We start from the raw sequence: 15,022 nt of genomic DNA on the forward strand, positions 1-15,022 counted from the left end.
CACCGGGTTGCAGCGCAGTGCACTGCAACAGAGGATCCTCTTTGGGTGCAGCGATGTCAGTGGCGGCGGGACGACGGATCCTGTCTGCCCAGGTCTGTCTGGCTTGCAGCACCCTGGTGAACAGGAAAACGGACAGTGCAGTTAGAAATCAGCAGATGAGCAAGGAGCAGAACCGTGCGCCCGTGGGGCCAAGAAGGCTGCCGGTAACCTGGGCCGCACTGGGACGAGCACTGCCGGCAGATCAAGGGCAGTGATCCTTCCCCTCTGTTCAGCACTGGGGAGGCCACATCTGGAGTCCTGTGGCCAGCTGTGGGCCCCCACTGCAGAAAGGTTGCGAACACATTGGAGAGAGTCCAGTGGCGAGCAATGAAACTGGTTGTGGGGCTGGGGGACAGGACTGGTGAGGAGAGGCTGAGGGAATGGCCTGATTGAGTTTGCAGAAAAGAAGACCGAGGGGGATTGAACAGCAGCCGTCACCTCCTGCCGGGGGGGCTGCAAAGAGGACAGAGCTGGACTGGTCTCAGTGGGGGCAGACGGCAGGACAAGGAGCAATGGGCTCAAGCTGCAGCAAGGGAAGATAAGGTTGGATATTAGGGAAAACTCTCATGAGGAGGGTGGTGAAAAAGCTACCCAGAGAGGCAGTGAGCTCTCCATCCTTGGAGGTGCTTAAGACCCGGCTAGACAAAGGGATGATGCAGTTGGGGCTGGTCCTGCTTTGAGCAGGGGTTGGACTAGACGTGGCCTCCTGAGCTCCCTTCCAGCCCGCGTTGTCTCTGATGCTATGAACGCCGAGCAGGGATCAGCCTGGGTTCACAATTGCTGAGAACAGGGCAAGCACTAAGAGTCGTGGAGAAGTCGGGCTGGAAGGGACCTCCAGCGGTCATCTAGTCCAGGGGGTCTGGCATTGCCCAGCACACATCTGCAGTTTAAAACCAGCACTGGCCTGCAGCTCCTGCCCTCCGCAAGATGCACGGAGAAAGATGAGACGCAGGAAGAGGATCTCTTGGAAAGGAGCACAGCACGCTACATGAGTCATTCTCAGCCGGGGAGGCCGCACCTTGGGGTGCCTTGAGAGCCGTTCAAGGGTGCCATGCCACCCGCTGTATTGCTCCACCTACATTATGCTATAGGGTTCCTGTTTTAGCCACCCCAATGGTGCTGGGATCTGGCTCTGGACCCTTGCCCCCAGGGACTCTGTCATTGCTAGGGCACTGCTGGCACCGACACTGCACAACCGCAGGGTAGTGCCGTTCCCCAGGCTAGCTGGTCTCACCTGCCTCGCTGGAGAGCAGGGCCCTTTGAGGGTGCAAGGGAGGGAGTAAAAGGACTGAACCAGCCTTGAAGACCCCAAAGGCGAGACTGCCCTCGCATCCCACCAGCCACAGGCACATCACCTGGCCATTCAGCGGGGTTTCAATCCTTCTCTCCTGTCCTCCAGAGCCAGAGAAGCAAACGCCACAAGAATTTGCAACCAGAGCCGACAAGGACGGGCGGTGTCTCCCCGAGAGGAGCTCACTGGCTCATGCTGGGCAGGCACCGACCCGGGGGCAAAGAGACGTCCGTGGGGTCCACGCGGCCGGCAGGGCAGAGCGGGCCACGGGACCCCATCTCGGCCGCAGAGGGGGGTTGCAACCTGCTCCTGGGGTAGGGTAGAGGGGTTCAGAGGGGTTGAACCTGCAGCCCCCCCGCAGTCCTATAAGGGTCACAAAACACACGACACGCAGCTCCTGCCAAAACGCCGGCCTTTATTGCCCTCTAGGGAACTGGCTACAGGACGACAGACGTGCCCCCTCCCCTCCGCCCCCAGTGCTTCCTTCTCTTTGCCCCCCATCTCCTCACCTCTACGCCTCCAGCACCCCTTCTGCACGCACACCCCTGGGGGGAGTGAATGCACCAAAGCCCATCAGAGAGCCTCAAGCCCTCACGTGCCTCCTCGTCCAGAGCCAGCCGTGGCCCCTGGCTGCAGAACAGGCCCCGGGACATAGCGCCGGTTCCTTCCCCAGACAAAGTCTAGCCCAAAGCAGAGATCGGCCTGTTTGTACAAAGGGGCTGGTACGCTGGAGTGGCAGCACGAGCCGAGATGCTGAGAGACAAACGATCGCTTGAGCGGCACTGCAGACAAGGCCTGTGGTGTCCTGGGCCCAGGGCACCCGACCCCCACGGACATCAGGGGACACAGGCTCCAGGCTCCCTCCAGCACCGCGGCCCGATGGCTCCATCCTGCCGAGTGCTGGGCCCCTGCTGGGACATGCACTTCACATCGTACCCAGGCAAATTCCCACTGCACCAAGGTTGCTGCATAGGCTGAGGCGCTTTGCTTTGCTGATCAGAGCTGGCAGGACAGAGCCCCTCTGCAGTCGGTGACAGCCCAAATGCTGATTTCAGGGCGGCTGCACAGCTGCTACTCCTTGACGCATGATGCACGGGACATCAGTCGCTGGCTCTATCAGCTGCGATGACTTGAAATCCAAGAGCCAAATTCACCCCCTCTGCAGCTCTGCCCCTGGCTTTAGGGATGAGTGGGCAGCCTGGCCCCAGTGGGCTGGCGGCTATCTGATGGGATGCGAGATGCAGGACAGCACGTGGCAGGAAGCCAGAAAGGGGCCGGGAGGTCTCCCCTCCCACTGCCGCAGGTCTCGCAGGCCTGCGCTGTTGGCGTTCAGCTGCCCCGGCCTCCTGGCTGCGCCTCCCAGCCCGGCCTCTTAACCCTCCTCCGAATAACCCTCCCCAGCCCCAGCATGCGACGGGCCTGTTAGAAGCACAAGCAGAGCAGAGCCGAAGACTGGCTTGCCGAGACCAGGGAGCAGGGGAGACGTGGTATCATCACGCAGCCCGCACGTCACCACCCGCCCCAAGTCGGCTGGTCGCAGCGTCCAGGGAGCTCGCAGCCCACGGTCCCGTGGCTGCTCCGTCCCCTCCACAAGCAGCCTCTGGCCCAGGAAGTCTTGGAGTCGCCGACTCGGGCCCCTCGGGGCTGTAAGGAGCTGCTGTGCCTCCAGCACCCTGGGGAAACTTGGCCTCTGGCCCTTGCAGGGGATGGCAAGACCCTTTGCTCCCGGCTGCTCTGCCCCTGGCTGGAGCTGCCCTGGCTCACGCTCCTGGCAGCGTGGTAGCTCCTGTGTGAAGCCTCTTACACTCGGGGCATTTGAACAGCTCATCCCCACGGTGGGTTTTCCAGAACTACAGCCGAGGCTCTGTCCGGGCTCTGGGCAGGCAGGAGGGCTCCCATCTCCGCTCCGGGCTGCCCCTCTGCTACGCGGGTGTTAGGACGGCCTCTCTGCAGCACAGGTTTCTGGTGGGCTGCAGGCACCTGCAGCAAAGGCTCTGCAGCAATCTCTCCCCACGTGGGAGGATCACCACGTGTGGAGACGAGCACTTTGGTTCCTGCCTCTCCAGCGATTAAACGGTTTCTCCGCAGGGCAAGCGCAAGCAGATTGCTTTGGCGGGGAACTCCGCGTCCCCCTCTCCCGCCTGGCCGACGGCGGGTGGAAGCTCTCCGCGCAGCTGCTGAGGTCTCGCCTCGTTCACGCGGGCACCTGGTAAACGAACGCAGGTGGCAATTAGTGGGATGGTCCCAAAGGCAAATATTGTATTTCCCCGGCTGCACGATGAGGCGTCTTCCCCCGTTTAGCACAGGGGGAAAAAGCCCCTCATCTTACAGTCTCATACAACATACAGTACAAGCGACCATAGTGGCTGGCTCTCCAGCCCCACCACCTCCCAGCACTGCCTCTGTGCCCTGCTACCCACCCCTGCTCCCCGCCTGCCCCTCTCCCCTTACTTTTGCTCCCTGCGCACCGTAGCCCGGGGCACTGAGCACGGCTTGCAGCCGGCAGGGCAGCTCCAGGGCCTGGGGCCCTGCTCAGAGCCCGCGTGCACGGAGGAGAAGCTGTGGGGGCAACTTAGAATATGGGAAAATAGGGGCTGAAGGGAGTCTGGGAGTTGAGCCAACCTGGCCAGGAATGGCGGGGGCTCACTTGGCTCCGCTGTCCTGCAGCTGAAACCCCCTCGTCGGGGCCACGCTGCTCCTACGGGCCCCCGCTCTGGCGCCTGTCCCCAGACTCTGAGGCCACAGCTGGGGGGGAACCAAGCAGCCTGCAGCCGCCCTCCCGGTCCCGGGCGCACAGAGGCCCCGGAGACCCCAGACCCCAGCATCGATGAGGTCAGGGTAGTCAGGCCCCAGCTTGCCAGCACGCAGCCGTGCGGGATGACGGCACTCGAGGCCCGCAGGTGGATGCCCTGGTGCCTGGAGCGGGGCCGGCTGCCTGCAGTCCCGTTACCCGCCGGCTGGTCCCGGCTCCCTGCAGGGCAGAGTACTGGGGCAGGTTCCTCAGCGCTCCCGGGCTGGTCTGCACGCGCCTCGATGCCTCTCTGTGCAACTGCTGCCTGGTCCGGGTCTGGACCCTGGACGAGCAGGAGTCACCCTCTGGGCAGGTGTGCCACGAGGCAACCCGCCCACGTCCTCGAGCGCCACTCTGAGCCCCTTCCCCTGCCCGCTCTGCTTTCTGCTCCCTGCCCTACTCAATCAGCTGCTCTGCTTTCTGCTCCCTGCCATCCTCCCTGCCCAATCTGCTGCTCGCTTTTTGCTCCTCGCTCCGTACTCACTATCCCATCTGCTCCTCTTTCTGCACAGGATGGAGCAGAAAGCAAAGCAGCAGAAACCACAGGAGCAGTGCCTAATCTGCTGCTTTGCTTTCTGTGCCATCCCGTGCTCACTGCTGGATCTGCTGCTCTTCTTTGTGCTCCTTGCTTTGTGTTGCCCAACTGACCACCTGCTCTTCTTTCTGCTTCCTGCCCAATCGTCTGCTCTGCTTTCCACTCCCTGCCCTGCACTTGCTACCCAATCTGTTGCTCCTTTCTGCCCCGTCTTCCTTGCCCGATCTGTTGCTCTGCTTTTTGCTCCCTGCCCGATCTATTGCAGCATCGCCTGCTCCCTCCCTGACCCGCCACATACCCGATACAGGGGCAGCCCGTGGCACGCATGATACAGGTTGCCTCCCCACCATTGCCCGAGACCCTAGACCAGCTCCTAGCCTTGCCCGTTCCCAGCTCCCTGGGTTGCGACTCCCCCGCATCCAACCCCAACCACCCTCGCCCCTGCGCACCCAGACACCTGCCTGCACGACGGAGCCAGCAGCCGGAGAGGGCGGCAGGGCATGGGGGCGGCTGCTCCCCGCCGCAAGGAGCCTTCGGGCGGTGGGGTGAGGGCAGCTGCAGCAGCCTGGGACACCCCACCCCACCGCGCTTCTTGGGGTGCTCTCGTTCGGCGGGGGGCACGGCGGCAGGGCCTCTGCTTGTCCTGGGAGCTGGGGGCTCACGTCAGGGTGGGCGCGGGCAGGTGGGAGCACTGGTGGCCCTCCAGCATGCCCTTCTGGCTGAAGCGCCGCCTGCACTGGATGCAAGTGAACGCGGTCTCGCCAGCGTGGGTGCGCCGGTGCGCGGCCAGCCCGCTGCGTCCGCTGAAGCCCTTTCCGCAGTCGGGGCACACGAAGGGCGGTGTCGGGGACCCCCCGGTCTCCCGGCGGGCGCCGAGCACGAGGCGGCGCCCGCCTTGCGCGGGGCCGGCAGCAGGCGCGTGGGTGCGCTGGTGCGTGAGCAGGTTCTGCTTGAGGCTGAAGCTCCGGCCGCACTGGGCGCAGGGGAAAGGCTTCTCGCCCGTGTGCGTGCGCTGGTGCACGAGCAGGTTGTGCCGCAGGCCGAAGGGCTTCCCGCACTCGGGGCAGATGTAGGCGCGCTCGGCCGCGTGCAACTTCTGGTGCCGCGTCAGGCTGGGCTGCTGCTGGAAGCGCTCCCCGCACAGCGGGCACTTGTACTCCTGCTCCTCCGCCTGGCTGTGGATCACCAGCGCCCGCTCCTCGCCCGGGCTCTCCTCCTCGCCCGCTGCCGCCAGCTCCCCTCCGCCTGAAGGCGCCGGGTCCTGGGCCTGTGCCGCGGAGCCTGCATCACCTGGGGGAGCGAGGAGCGTGTCATGAAAGTGTGCAGAGTGTCACAATGTCCCTTTGCAAACCCACAGCGCATCCACACCTTGAATCCTGCGCGTGGGTCCTGCCCCTGCACCTCCGAAAGGGTCTAGAGAAGATGCAGAGAAGGACAACGAGGGTGATGAGGGCTATAGAGGGGCTTGAGACTAATGAGGCCAGGCTGGTCAGTGCACAGAAGAGGCGCTGGGGGGGGGGAGGGGCGACAGAGTTTACAACACCCTAACTGCTGAAGTCACTCGGGGTTTATTAGTGACCGTCTCTCACCAGACAAGAACGAGGGGTCACCGCACGGATCGAGCAAGCCAGCAGACTAAAACAAGCACCAAGCAGCTCTGCGGCACCCAGCGCGGCATTAACGTGGGGACTCGTTGCCACCAGAAGTGGTGGGAGCCGAGAGCTCAGCAAATCCACAAAGGGGTTGCACACGCGCTTGGAGGAAAGGGGCATCGGTGGCTCTGGGGCAGGGAGCGAGGGGCACGGCCCCTGCATCGCCCTGCCTGGACCTCAGTGCTGGGGGCTGCAAGTGGGAGATGAAACGGGGAAACTCTGCTCCGAGCCAGGCACTCTCCCCTCCAGCCTCCGCGCTCTGCCGCGGTGCCACAGGCGCCTGGGCAAGAGGGGCCTGCGGTCTCACCACGTACGTGGCAGGTCTCATCTCCTTACGGGGTCCTTTCACCAGCGGGACGGCTGGCCCCGCAAAGAGGAAGCATCCCCCTCTTCTCCCCCCAGCAGCCGCGGCTGGGGCTGTTGCAACTCAGGCAGGCGGGAAGCTGGACTGTGAGGGGCACCTCGTCCTGCTCCTGGCTAGCCGCGGGCTGTGCCGTTCCCAACCCTTCCCTGCTTTTCGGCTCGGAAAGCCGCGACCGACCGCGGAGCCGCGCGACAGTCGCCCCGACACGGCCCCGGGATACAGGGGGCCGCGGCCGCCAACGTCCTGCTGCTGCAAAGGGGGCTCACGGACGCTGCAGAGACCCGTGCCCACGCTGCACAGGAAGGCAAAACCCCCCAGTCCGCACCAGTCTGAGCGGGGGGAAATCCCTTCCTGCCCCCAAAGGTGGAGAAGCAGCAGTACCCGGGATCCAGTTTCAACCGCAGGTGGGATTTCCATGCAGTTAATCCGGCTGCAAGTTGAATGAGACACTCGCACCAAGCAAGACGGCCCGCGCGAGGTGCACGGGGCTGCGCTCTCCGGAAGGAGGGCGCGCGCCGGCCTTGGGCTCAGGCTGGATGAGGAGGAAACACCCCGGGGGCCGCTGCAATCTCCAGGCGTCGCACGCTTCGTAGCCCCTTCTCGCCGCAGAGGGGGCCGCCGTTTCTGCGTGGGCCCAGTCCCCCGCTCCCCGTGCGCGCCCAGCAGGCCTGCCGGGTTACACAACCGGAGCTGCGGGGCTGGGAGGGACCCGCACAGCTCCCACCGAGTGCCAGCCCGGCCCGAGGCCTGTGCAAACCAGCCCGGACAAGCCCCGCACCTCAGCTATGAGCAATGCAACAGCCAGCCCCGACGCAGCCCCAGGCATCGCCCCCGCCCTGCCCCCGGGGCACAGGGGGCCACGGCTGCCGCCCTCCTGCTGCTGCCGGGGGGTCGTGGGCGCTGCAGGGACCCAGGCCCAGGCGTGCCCCCGCTGCCGAGGAGGGCAAACCCCCCAGTGCGCACCCGTCTGAGCAGGGGGAACCCCTCCTGGCCCAGGGCAGTGCGGGGCTGAGCCCCCGCAGCCCGACCCCGCGGGGTCGGTGCCAGAGCTGCATTGGCCCAGCCTGGCTGGAGCAGACGCCTTCCAGCCCCCGCGGCGGGCCAGCACCCCCTTGGACGTGGATCCGGGGGGCCGCAGGGCACAGCAAGGACCCCAGGTCCTGGCCCTCCGGCAGGGCGAGGCCGAGCCGCTTGCAGCCTCCTGTGTCCGGCCTTGAAACGCCCCCGTTGGGCAGGGCAGCCTGGGCCGGCCCTGCCAGCATGGCGCAGCGCCGGGGGACGCGGCCAGGGGTGTGTGGGGAGGCAGTGGCAGGGCACCCCCCAGCACGGGACAGCACCGGGGGACACGGCCAGGGGCGTGCGGGGAGGCAGTGGCAGGGCACCCCCCAGCACGGGGCAGCGCCGGGGGACGCGGCCAGGGGCGTGCGGGGAAGCAGTGGCAGGGCACCCCCCAGCATGGCGCAGCGCTGGGGGACATGGCCAGGGGCATGTGGGGAGGCAGTGGCAGGGCACCCCCCCAGCACGGGACAGCGCCGGGGGACGCGGCCAGGGGCGTGCGGGGAGGCAGTGGCAGGGCACCCCCCCCCAGCACGGGGCAGCGCCGGGGGACGCGGCCAGGGGCGTGCGGGGAGGCAGTGGCAGGGCACCCCCACCCCCAGCACGGGGCAGCGCCGGGGGACGCGGCCAGGGGCGTGCGGGGAGGCAGTGGCAGGGCACCCCCCAGCACGGGGCAGCGCCGGGGGACGCGGCCAGGGCCGTGCGGGGAGGCAGTGGCAGGGCACCCCCCCCCAGCACGGGGCAGCGCCGGGGGACGCGGCCAGGGGCGTGCGGGGAGGCAGTGGCAGGGCACCCCCACCCCCAGCACGGGGCAGCGCCGGGGGACGCGGCCAGGGGCGTGCGGGGAGGCAGTGGCAGGGCACCCCCCAGCACGGGGCAGCGCCGGGGGACGCGGCCAGGGCCGTGCGGGGAGGCAGTGGCAGGGCCGGGCCGAGGTACCTAGTTCGGAGCGCGGCTCCGCCGGCCGCAGCAGCCCGGACGAGAGCATGGCCGCATCCCGGCCGGCTCGGGCAGGCGCAGGAAGTGCGATGCGGATCCTGCTCCGGCTGCGATGGGGGCGGCGCCGGTGCAAGCCGGATTGTGCTCCGGGTGCAACGGCGGCTCGGCTCCCGTGCGGGGGCGGGGGCGGGGGGGGGCGGCCCGGGGGCGGGTGCAGCCGGGACGCTGCTCTGATGCGGCGCGGTGCGGGACGGCGCGGTGCGGGGCGGTGTCGCCGGGAGCCCGGGGCCCGTCCCAGAGCTCATCTCGGCCAGCGCAGGCTGCGCGCCGCGGGCCGGACCTGCCGCAGAGTTAGAATTTCAGCCGAAACGTATCTTCGCTAATAGAAATGTCAAATAATGTCACGCATCGGGTAGGTAGCCCTGAATAACGGGCCGAGATGAGCCTTGCGGGTCGCCCCGTCTCTCCCAAGGGCCCTGGGCGGAGGCTGCCCGGCCGGCGCTCGGTGCCTCCCCGTCATCTCAGCTCTTCATTCTGGGCCAGGTACTTGACACGTGATATTATTTAACCTTTTAAATAGTAAATATATATTTCTGGTGGAATTATTGCACTGCAGCGTGTCTCCTTCATTACTAGCAGCTTTTAACAGGGAACTAGGAATAAAGAACCAGCTTCAGCCTCAGTGAGAAACGGCAGTTTTTGCCTTTCAGCCACACTGGTTCCTAAACCTTGTCTTCTTGCTTTTTGTTAAATGACAAGTGGCCTTGATCGGCTCTGCCTTTCTCCTGTGTACGAGGCCCGGCTGTGCAAGTAGCTACCTGACCATCCCCTTCTTGACTGGTGTGGAGGAGGCCTGCAATGAACACCTATCGTGTTGAATAGCGACTGGTGAAATAACAATTAATGCGGGGGGGATAGAGTTCATCTTATATGTATGATCTTGTCCCTCACCGTAGGGTTTTTCTCTTGCATTGAAAAAGGTATTTCCAAGACATTGCTAAAGAAGTACCATAAACTTTCTAGTCCACAAAGGGTTGTGGAGCCCACAAAAAGTAAGGCGCTGATCGCTGGGTATGGACTGCCACGAGTTTTCTGCCTGTTCTGCACCCTTTGACCTAACAATTATACCCCTGTTTCTATAGGACTGATCTCATTCAGGAAGGCTTTCTTTTCCCAGCATCCTTACCTGTCTTCTCTATTTAATTTTTTTTTTTCTTTTTGCTGTATGGAAGTAGACTTCGATTTCATCATCACCATTTGTGTCATTCAGCACAAGTGTGATGCTGTTATACTAGCTGCCTGAGAAAGTGGGCAGCACTGCAGAGAAAATTTAAGTCTAAAAACAATCCCTCCAATGGTTTGGCATCTGAGGAAAGCTAACTTCCTTGTGCAGCCCAGAGGATTTTAAGGATAGCAAGGATAGGGCATAAGATTATCAGTAGGCAAAAGTGAGTTGGGTGGTCACAAGCCCACGAAGAGGTGAAAAGTGAAGCTGGTGTGCTAAAACAGGGGTGAAATCATAGGGTCATAGACACTGAGGGCTGGAAGGGAGCTCAGGAGGTCACATCTAGTCCAACCCCTGCTCCAAGCAGGACCAGCCCCAACTACATCCTCCCAGCCAGGGCTTTGTCTACCGGGGTCTTCAAAACCTCCAAGGATGGAGAGTCCACCACTTCTTTGGTAACAGCGCTTCACCGCCCTCCTCGTGAGAAAATTTTTCCTAATATCCGACCTCAACTTTCCTTGCTGCAGCTTGAGCCCATTGCTCCTTGTCCTGTCGTCTGCCCCCACCGAGACCAGCCCAGCTCCAGCCTCTGTGCAGCCCCCAGCAGGGAGGTGGCGGCTGCCATTCAATCCCCCTCGGTCTTCCCTTCTGCAGACTCAGTCAGCCCAGTGCCCTCCGCCTCCCTCGCCAGTCCTGTCCCCCAGCCCCCAGCCATTTTCATTGCCCTCCGCTGGGCTCTCTCCAGTGTGTCCACATCCTTTTTGCAGTGGGGGGGCCTGAAACTGGACACAGGACTCCAGATGTGGCCTCACCAGTGCCGAATAGAGGGGAACAATCATGTCCCTCAAGATCCTTTCAACAGTGCTGTGGTCTGCCACGCAATGTTAGCCTTGTTAGGCATGGAAAGATTCGCGAGATAAACCCAGAGATTTCAAATAGAAATCCAGAGTCTTAAAAACATGCTTTGGTCTTTCATAGTTCTTTGCAACAGAGCAGTTGCTCTCTTATTTTCCTGTAGTTAAAAGAGAAAGGACTGACCTGGCATTTTCTGAGGGGTGCCTTGAACTGAATGAGAGGGGATTTGAGTCTAAGGGGGGCAAGGATGGCTGGACCGCAGGATGAAGCAGGTGATTCCCACGACGTTGGCCAGGTCATGCGGGAGGAAGCTTCCGCCAAGTACTTCCTTGCATGGTGTTAGCAACCCACGAGTACAGAGGATGTAGTGTCTTATTAGGGCCTAAGGAGCTCTGGCCCCATTTTTTTCTAAGTATGAAAAAAAAAATCTCCATCCAAATATTCCTGAACAAACTTGCTCTTCATTGATGATAAACCATTTTAAAAGTTTGATAACCTCATAACTGTGGAGTCAGGAGACGATGCTTGCACGTTACCCTCCCTGTCCTGTGGAGAGAGAGGGGGGGGAGAGGCATCTGTTTCCTTCATTAAGTAGCCTAGACTAGCCTATAACGAACAGTTTAATTGTTGGTCCTATCTATCCTGTACACTTGATAATACTGAAGATCTCTTTACAAAGGCTGTTCTTCCCCAGCGCAGGGAGGAATGGATGGCAATGAAGTGAGCTGAAGCCAGGTGTCCAAACTGTGCTGCAGACTTGTGCTTGGCACAGACCGGAAGCATCGTTAAAAGTATGTTTTGCTCCTTCCTAACTGAAAAGGTTGAAGGACGAAGGAGCCGACAGGAGCATCCCCTGACACCGCTGGTTTTGCTGCCTAGAGGAGAGGTTAGCGATGAAGATGTCAACACAAACCACATCACAAATGCACACAACCGTGGAAGGGTTTGAAAACTGCGTCCAGCCCAGCGCTGTGGCGGGATACGTATGACTTAACCTCTCTCATTTTTAATGCCTGCGATTATTTTGCATGACCCCCCGTCTGGTTTCCTCAGGAATGCAAACCAAACTAAACTGGGCGTATCCTGGCAGCAAGGCAGCAGGAGCCAGGGTTTGCATGGGTGCTTCCCACGTAGGAAACAGTCTTTCAAACACCTGGATTAGAGGTGTTCGACTGTAACCTGTTCACGAGAGTGCAAGGAGGTCCTCAGGCTTTCACCATTGGAAAGCCAGCTGCAGGGGGTCAGCAGCTAATGGTCCGGAGGGTGGGGAACCTGCTGAAGGTGATGAGCAGGGAATGAGGATGAGGATACAAAGCAGGTAAGAGCTCCAGGAGGACAGGATGTAGTGTTAGGATAGGCACAGAGCCAGAATGGTCTCCTTCCTTTAGACTCGTAGACGATGAGGGCTGGAGGGGAGCTCGGGAGGGCACGTCTAGTCCAACCCCTGCTCGGGGCAGGACCAGCCCCAGCTACGTCATCCCAGCCAGGGCTTTGTCTACCCGGGTCTTCAACACCTCCAAGGATGGAGACTGCACCACCTCTCTGGATAGCTTGTTCCAGTGCTTCACCCCCACCCCTTGAGCGAGTTTTTCCTAACCGCCCTTGCTGCAACATGAGCCCACTGCTCCTTGTTCTGTCGTCTGCCCCCACCGAGAACAGCCCAGCTCTTTATCCGAAGGAAGACAGAAGGTTTTGGTTTCTTGTCTGGTTTGGGTATTGTGGTTTCATTCACTTCAAAGCTTCACTGGAAGGAACAAAGCCTGAAGCCAGAGTTGCCTCCCTTTGCTAAGGAAGCAGGGCCAGGAGCCTGCTTCCCTCGCTCTGAAAGGAAAGGCTGAAATGAGCTGAGCTGATTCACTGAGAATAAATTAACCATGTGCTTTTGGTGTTAATCAAACGTCCAAGAAATGGATGTGATGCAGGATCTACGTGCTCCTGTCGGTCTCCTCTCGGCTGCACTGCTCTCTCATCAGCCCAGTTGTTCTCCAGTTTCTCCCAACCACGGTCAGTTTGTTTCGGCCTCTCCACTTTGTTTCTTTTGAGCCTCTCTCCTGTAATGAATACAGGAAAATCTAGGAAAGCAAATGAATTGCTTGTTTAGCAGTGGAAAGTCCTGACGTGCTCCAAAGGGAGACTTAAAAGTATGTCCAGGAGAAACAACTTGTCTACGAAGAAAGAAACCAAGCAGGACGGATTTAGTGCAGGGTTTTATTCAAGGCCTTTAAGCTTTCTTGTTCCTCTGCTACCACCTGTCCTCCCTGACATACTCCTTTAAAGATGCTCGACCTTCTTCTTGCTGGAGAATCAAACCCCCGGTATTTGCTGTTTCATGAAGTCGGTGCTTCTGCCGCTTTTTGGCTTGACCAGCACCCCCCAGGATGCCATACTCTTGGGACAGCTCATTAAAACTTGGGGCATCTCGAGACAGGCCCTCCCATCACTAGTGTATGTTAAGCCTATGTGGCAGAGGGGACGTGAGTGGGAGAAATGAAGTAGGCAAAGGTGGGATGTTCCAATTTTATTTTTAGTAAAACACGGTGGGGAAAAAGTGCTTGGGGCTGTCTAGATAAGGATGCACTGGGCAGTGATCTGCAAAGGAAAGAAGGGCTGAAGCAAATGCCCTTGTTAGGTGTACTGGGGAGCTGTTGCAGTTAATAACTTTGCTCTTTAGTACAGCTGCAATGTAGAGAAACTTGAGCGAGTCTGGGAGCTTCAGTCTGGTTCCAGGGAAAGGTGAAATTTCACCTGGCCAGTGGATCTCCCCCACCTCTCGCTGCTAACGCCCACGCGTGGGGGAGCACGCCGAGATGGGCAGCCTTTCTCCGTGCCTTTCCTGCTCTGCTAATCATTTTTATTGCATTCGCTAGCACTGACCGCTGGGGATCTCTTACAAACCACCCACGTTCATTGTTTATAGACATCCAAGAAAAGTAGGAGGATAGCTCTACAAACATTTGGGTTTTTCAGTGCTAACTGACAACTTCTAGCAGGTAGCATCATCATTAAAACAGTACAGGAACTCTTTTTTTGTGTGTGTGTGTGTTGCGGTACGTACCTCGTGTGACGTCCAGCTCCTCAGCTTCTCCCGGTACTCCACGGCTGTGAAACATCCTCAGCCTTTAAAGAGACAATAGTTAAGTGATAATTCCCACAACTATACGAAAGTTCATTTCTCCTTGGTCATAAGCTTGTTTATTATATTAGGTGCTGTGGGCATTTAAGGGATACGGAAAACTTGACAACAAGCTCTGTGATGGGGCATTGGCTTTTATTATTCTTGTGCTGAGAAGGACAGTAAGGAAGAGAAATACGACTCTCTAAAAAGCAAAGCATGCAGCAAATTGTCCCAGGTGGGGTAGGGGAGGATGGGGAGGGCACCTAGCCTGGCCCCAGCAGCCTTACCTGGGGTCCCAGGAGTCTCCCGGGGCTGCGGCAGCAGTGGTCCAGGCGTGCCAAACCTGGCCAGTAGCCGGAGAGTGGCTGTGGCCAGCCAGGCACCAGTTTCGGGTGGCACACGCTGCCACACCATGCACTGCCCCGCTTCTTTTCTCTGCACTTTTTTTAGACACTGGGGTTTGCAACCGCGCTGCAAATATGCAGCACAGAGAACCGATTCACATGCTCCATGTGCATTTTGAGGCGCCGCAAAGCGCACGTTCCTGCTCGTGGGGATGCAGCCAACAAGTACTTTGCACACCTCTGCAAAACATTAGTGCTCGGACCTATTCTGATAGCAAGGACCCACCTCTGACCCCTCTGCAAAGTACTCGCTGAGTACTCTAAACATCTGACCTGTGCTTTAATCATTACTTTCATTCTTTAATTTTTATGGTGGCTTTTGTGAGGGAGGTTGGGTTTTTTTGCCTTTCAGGAAATGTAGCCCACTCCACTGTTTTATAAGTCTCTCAGTGTTGAGACTTTTCAAATTTTGAAGGTTTCACTCCATGCCAGCTTTTCTGTTGCCCTTATTGGGCCTATTCTTCCAATATCCTCTGTAATATACATAATTTGTGGGGGCTGGACCCAATGATCTGCAGCCCCAACAGCCTATGAAAATCTATATTTACATCAGTCTAAAGTGAGCATCAATTTCTTACTAAACCAAGATGGTTGTGCTTTGCACTGCCATAATGGACTACACAAGACCTATTCGTTAATCCCCACGAAATAACTTCTGGAAATTTCAAAGTAGCCATGAATTCAGTGTGTATTATCATAACTTACCCTTGGAAGGAAAGTTGCTTTCTTCTTTCTGCCCAGCAGCCATTTACGATG

The 15,022-nt window shown here is 59.7% G+C and overlaps 1 protein-coding gene across 1 annotated transcript; it reads right to left on the bottom strand.

The window, feature by feature from the left end:
- Nucleotides 1–1,793: 1,793 nt before the first annotated feature.
- Nucleotides 1,794–8,820, bottom strand: LOC149865252 (uncharacterized). The gene is made up of 3 exons (XM_090048141.1): nucleotides 8,668–8,820; nucleotides 5,118–5,946; nucleotides 1,794–3,536 (listed from the first exon to the last, which is right to left on the bottom strand). Exons 1-2 carry the CDS (start codon nucleotides 8,714–8,716, stop codon nucleotides 5,315–5,317), a joined length of 681 nt encoding a protein of 226 aa, XP_089904267.1. The 5' UTR covers nucleotides 8,717–8,820; the 3' UTR covers nucleotides 1,794–3,536; nucleotides 5,118–5,314.
- Between the last annotated feature and the right edge of the window lie 6,202 nt (nucleotides 8,821–15,022).

Source organism: Crocodylus siamensis, chromosome 5 (assembly GCF_052110815.1).
Source record: "Crocodylus siamensis isolate JL-2025a chromosome 5, ASM5211081v1, whole genome shotgun sequence".
Lineage (NCBI taxonomy): Eukaryota > Metazoa > Chordata > Crocodylia > Crocodylidae > Crocodylus > Crocodylus siamensis.